Source organism: Myotis davidii, unplaced genomic scaffold (genome assembly GCF_000327345.1).
Source record: "Myotis davidii unplaced genomic scaffold, ASM32734v1 scaffold265, whole genome shotgun sequence".
NCBI lineage: Eukaryota > Metazoa > Chordata > Mammalia > Chiroptera > Vespertilionidae > Myotis > Myotis davidii.
In genome coordinates, this window is record NW_006296627.1 from 3,363,355 (window position 1) to 3,368,684 (window position 5,330).

Genomic DNA, 5,330 nt, shown 5'->3' on the forward strand with positions numbered 1-5,330 from the left:
TGACTCCCCCTCTGCCCCAGTGATTCCTGTCCAAGACATAGTGCAAATTTCAGAGACAAACGAGGCAGAGGAAGTCGGGGGGACAGGGGAGGGGGGGCAAGGGGTCAGGAAGGACACAAAGACAGGGTGGAAGAGGGAAGGGGAAATAAGGCAACAGTTAAAAAACGGTCCATTTTATCAAAACCGACACCAGGTGCCCCTCACGCCCACCCCAGAGCCCCTGTCACGAAAAGGGGCGGAAGTCCCGCTCCTCCACCAGGCTGATGGCGGGGTTCTTGAGCTCCTCCTCCGAGGCGGCCATCCGGTAGCCCAGCTGCGCCAGCACCCGCTGGCAGGCGTTCTGGGCAAAGGCCACAATGTCATAGGAGAGGCGGAAGCGCCACTTCTCGGCCGTGGCCGCCGAGTTGCGCACGGTGCCGTACTTGTGCTTGCCCAAGGCGGGGTCGCCCTGCGTGTTGTTCTGGATCCAGCGGGCCACGTGGCTGTCCAGGGGGATGCCCAGGAACCCGTAGATCTCCTCCGTCTTCTTCATGGGGTTCCTGGCCAGGTCCTCGTAGCGCACCAGCATGTACTTGCCTTTGAGCCACGAGGGCCGCATGAGGCCGGTGGCCACGGAGTTGGAGAAGTCCTCGCACACCGTGGTCAGCTGGGTCACGTCCAGGTTGTAGGGCTTCCTCCCGGTGCCGTACCAGAGCCGCCAGAGCCGGTAGGTGTCCCGGAAGGTCTCGCTGCGGGAAGCCAGGATGCCCCGCGGATCTCGGACCAGCTGGATGACCTTGAGGTTCAGCCGGGGGTCTTCCACTAGAGCGCGCAGGTCGTTCACCTCGGGCACCCGCACGGTCTTGATGGCCACGTGGCTGCGCTTTGAATAAGAATTTCCTGAAGCCCCCACGGGAGGATGAGGTATCTATGGGAAGCTGGCCCCGCGGCGGAAGACCCGGTCGGTGGTGTGGTTGACGGGCGGCGGCTTGATGTAGTTCTCCAGGAAGTGCAGGTCACAGTCGTAGAGGCTCCGCAGGAGGTCCCGGCTGGCGCCCAGCATGACCCGCCGGTCCGCGGGGCTCCTGCCCTGGGTGAAGCGGGGGATGAGCGTGTTCTGCACGTGGTAGAGGGGCTCGAACAGGTAGAAGACGTCCAGGTGCTGGTTGAAGAGCTGGCCCACGAAGGAGGAGCCGCTCCGCGTGGTGGCCAGGATGAGGATGTGGGTCTTGCGGGAGAGGTTGTAGGTGAAGGTGGGGCCCTCTTCGCACAGCCGCTCGGCCAGTCCCGCCTCGGCCAGCCCCGGGCAGGTGTGTAAGGACTTGGCGGTGAAGGTGCGGATGGCCGTGTACTGGATGGCGATGGAGGCCAGGGCGAGGAGGAGGACGGCCTTCCAGGAACATTGCATGGCTGGGCACCTTCATGGGGCTGCTTCTCCACCTTTCGAGCTCTGCGGGCAAAGGCGGGCAGCCATCAGGGGGCAGCCAGGCTTAGGTGCCTCACACAGAGTAAGAGTCAGACTCCAGGGGGGTGTAAGGAAGTACCCGCTGCTCCCTGCCCAGGGCTCACTCACTGCACCTAAGGCCCAAGTAGCTTCTACCCTAGGCTGCACCATTCTCTGGGGGAGTCACTGGACTGAACCAACTGATTCCCTGGACCCTGTCCTGCAGGGTTTAAGCTACGGAATGCTGCAGGCCTCCCAGCAGAAAGGAGGGGCCCTTAGGGCAAGAAACTAACTCCCCAACCCCACATACAGGGTGTGGCCATTCCCTTGCCACTGCCTGTCGCCCCTGCTGGCATCTCCTGGGCCCACCTGCATCTTCCTTCCACCCTCACAAACTGACCCTGTGGTCATCTTTCCTCCATCCCTGTTCACCCCCTGGAGGGAGAAGAGTCCATGTCAGATGCCTCCTGAGCCCGTGCAGAAAGGACCCTGGTGCCTGGTGAGTCGGTGAGCTGCCAACATCCACTCGGCCACGCCCGCTGAGGACAACTGTGTCAGCCACCACCATCCCCTGACTTACGGATGCAGTGACCAGCTTACTCCAGATGAAGACTCCTGGGGCCTGTGGGGGCTCTAAGAGTCACCTGGCCCAGAGCAGAGACAAGGCCACAGGCTGTTGAGAATCATCCTTTCCCAGGCCCCAGTGTCCTCCTGGTTTGCTCCCAGCCACACAGGGGAAGAGGTCCAGGCCATGGGCAGACGACCCCCACTGACAGCTGAACTAACTGGCCCCTCCGCCTCAGCCAGTCCTCAAGGGCCCTCAGCCCCTTCTGTGCACAGAGTGAGTTCGGGGACCCACCAGTAGCCCAGCAATGGCCCCAGAGAACCAGAGAGAAGAGGAGGGGGTGGACCAGAAGGAGCACCCCAAGGAAAGCATGGGGGTGAGGAGAGCCGTGAAAGTGAACGGTGTGCCCAGGGTTTGGGGCCAGGAGCCAACCTGAACATCTGGAAGTCCCCCAAGAGAGGCTAGTTCAGCTGCAGGCCCTGGGGGAGGGCTGGGGCTGCTCCAAGGGCCAATGCAGGGAGGGACCCACCACTCACCAAAGAGGGGCTGCTCCGTGCTGGGGAGTCCACAGCCGCCAGGTCTCCTGCGCAGCAGCCCTGTGGCCAGCAAACTGCAGAGACAGGGAGAGAAGGGAGTCTGTAAATGGGGTTGGGCTCCCAGCACCTCCCTTCCTACCCCTGCTCTCCTGTGTCCTGTGCTCTACTGACTTCCCCCTGTCTCCAAGGGCTGGGTGATGAAGGTGCTGCCTGCTCTCCCATATCTATCACTGACTCAGGGCTCCAAATAACCCAATGCCATCTCTGACCCGATGCATCCAGCCCCCTGAGTCCTGGGCTACATCATACTCCCTCCTCTCACCTCCCACACCTACCTACCCATGCCCTCCTAACCAGCCATAGTCCTCTGCTCACACCAGAACCCAGGGGGCAGACAGCTGTCAAGCTTGCACCCCTACCTGACCAAGAGTTGGTACCCCACATGGGAAAACACCCCAGAGAGGCACCCACACACACTCATCACACAATGGAGCTGCAAAGAGATCCGCTGGCCACAAACACCCCCGGCCTAGCTAGTTCTGTCCATTCAGCTCTGATGACCAGACCCACCCAACCAGCCTCAGCGTTCAGCCTCTAATGATGGAACAAAATGTCAAACTTATCCCAAAAATTGGGCTGGCACACAATCCCGGCTGGTTCTGCATTTTTAAATCAATAGAACAGCCTGACCTTTCAAATTCCAGCTTGTTCAGTAACTACCCAGGAGGGGGTTAGTGGAAATCAGCAAGGGCAGGGGGCCTCACCTCACACCTCCAGGGGGGTGGCAGCTCAGTCGCAGCAGCCAGGATGCGGAGCCCTGCAGGAAGGGACAGCTGGGGAGGGAGGTTCTTCTGCCAACCACGCCGGACAGAGAAAGGCTACCTGCAATTCAAAGCAAAAGTAAACCTGACCTTCATGCTCTGCGAGGATTCTAAGTTAAAACACCAAGATCATCGCGTTATTGTAGTTAGCATCTATTGAGTGCAGCCTACGTGCTAAGCCCTTTATCTGAGAGCTCATTTATTCCTCGCAAGAACTTCATGTGGAAGCCAGTATAAGCTTCATTTCACGGGCAGCTGAGGCACAGAGAGTAGAGGAAACTGCTTGAGCTCACGTCTAGGTTAACCCACATCTAGCAGGTTCCCCAGAGCCCACACAGTTTTCCCTCGAAGGAGATTTGACTTTCTGCTCCTCCAGCTTACACATACTTGGCCTTCAAACATGCATTTGATCCATGTCCCCAGCCCATTTGTGAATCGGTGAGAGAGGGACTGGACATTAGAAGGGGGCAGACATCTGCCAACGGCTCAGCATGAGACAGGCACTATGGGTGAAACAGCACAAAGGAAGGCAAGCACTTACTGGGCACTCATGATGCTTCTCCCGGGCACGTGCTCCCTTCACAGGCAGCAGCTCATCTCACCCTCATGCCAACCATGTAAGACTGATGCTGTAATATCCCCATTTTACAGATAAGGAAGCTGAGGCTCTGAAAGGTTTGATAAGTTTCTAGTAGGGGGTAGAGCCAGGATTCCAGCCCAGGCACTGTGCTCTGGAGTCCATGCTCAAATCCTCCTCCCTGATCCCTATTCCACTCACATTCCACCCCCTTTGGTCCCCACCAAGACAGGAAACAGAACCCTTAAAGAGACTTCGTTTAACTATAGGATTCCAGTTCCAGAAACAGATTAAAGAGCAGCATGCTGCAGGGAGGGGACCATTTCAGTGTTTTCCTTCCCCGCCCCCACCCAGAGTAACTTAAGGCAGGATGGGAAGCTGCTGCCTTTGCTAATGAAGCAGAAGTAACTGGAGCATCTCGATGCTATAAATCCCTAAGAAAGTGGGACTCAGATTCATAAGGTGCAGCCTGGGTACCAAGGAGGGGAATGTGCTCAAAGGCCCCATTGCTGGCCATCGCCTTTCCCCCAGAAGGGCAACGCCAGGGCCTGGGAACGGCAGGATGGAGGAAGTCAGGTCCTCCGAGAAATGTCCCTGCTGTCCTGCCGGCCTGGCAGAGCAGGGGCCAGGGCTGCCAAGCCTTCTTGGTATGCTAGAGGCATGTGCCCTGGAAAACAGAGGCCCTGGGACCAGGTCCCATTGTCCCAGGGGAGCTTTGGTCACTGCAAGGGACGCCGCAATGCCCTACACCTCAAAGCCAGACTCTGAGCTTCTAGCAGCCTCTGGTATGGCCTCCCTCTCCCTCTGCTTAGTTGAAATCCAGGCAAATCTTAGACCTGGAATCTGCAACTTCTGTTGGAAGTGGGAGAGTTGGTGAACTCCCCCCGCCCCCCCAGCTGAAAGCTCAGATTTCCATGTCAGGCACCTCAATATTAGGGCAGATTGTGGCATGGTGAGGGGAGGGAATGGAAAACACCTCTTCATGGGAGAACTACAATTCAGAGCTAAGAGCTCAAGCCATGGAACCACACTCACTTAGATGTCACTTAGCAGGTGTGTGGACCCGGGTGACGCACTGTCTCTGAGTCTAGGTTTCCCCATCTGTAAAGTGGGTCTCATCATAGAATCGAAGAACTTCAAGCATTTAGTCAATGCCAGGCATAGAATATGGCACAGCCTTGGGCTTGGGACATGGGACTCTGACACCAGCCCTATTGATGGCCAGGTTTCTTAATCTCGCTTGGCCTCTGTTTTCCCACCTGCAAAGTGGGGATCATTTTAACAATGCTGTCATGAGGATTAATTAATAGTGTCTAGCATAGAGTAAGCACTCAATGAATGTAACTGACTATTATCATTACATGTAGTATTTGGTTTTTATCTCGAGGTACGCCCCAGAACAAATCAG

The 5,330-nt window shown here is 57.3% G+C and overlaps 1 protein-coding gene across 1 annotated transcript; it reads right to left on the bottom strand.

Annotated features, from left to right (window-relative positions):
* Positions 1-6: 6 nt before the first annotated feature.
* CHST1 (carbohydrate (keratan sulfate Gal-6) sulfotransferase 1) lies at positions 7-5,108 on the bottom strand. The gene is made up of 5 exons (XM_006772325.2): positions 4,958-5,108; positions 3,289-3,406; positions 2,525-2,598; positions 923-1,429; positions 7-862 (listed from the first exon to the last, which is right to left on the bottom strand). Exons 4-5 carry the CDS (start codon positions 1,385-1,387, stop codon positions 224-226), a joined length of 1,104 nt encoding a protein of 367 aa, XP_006772388.1. The 5' UTR covers positions 1,388-1,429; positions 2,525-2,598; positions 3,289-3,406; positions 4,958-5,108; the 3' UTR covers positions 7-223.
* Between the last annotated feature and the right edge of the window lie 222 nt (positions 5,109-5,330).

Bases quoted from the DNA above. Each gene is read 5' to 3' on its own strand.
- CHST1 (XM_006772325.2), bottom strand. From the start codon at position 1,387: ATGCAATGTTCCTGGAAGGCCGTCCTCCTCCTCGCCCTGGCCTCCATC. The intron at 863-922 runs GCCAGCTTCCCA...TCTTATTCAAAG, and splicing joins ACCGGGTCTTCCGCCGCGGG to CGCAGCCACGTGGCCATCAA.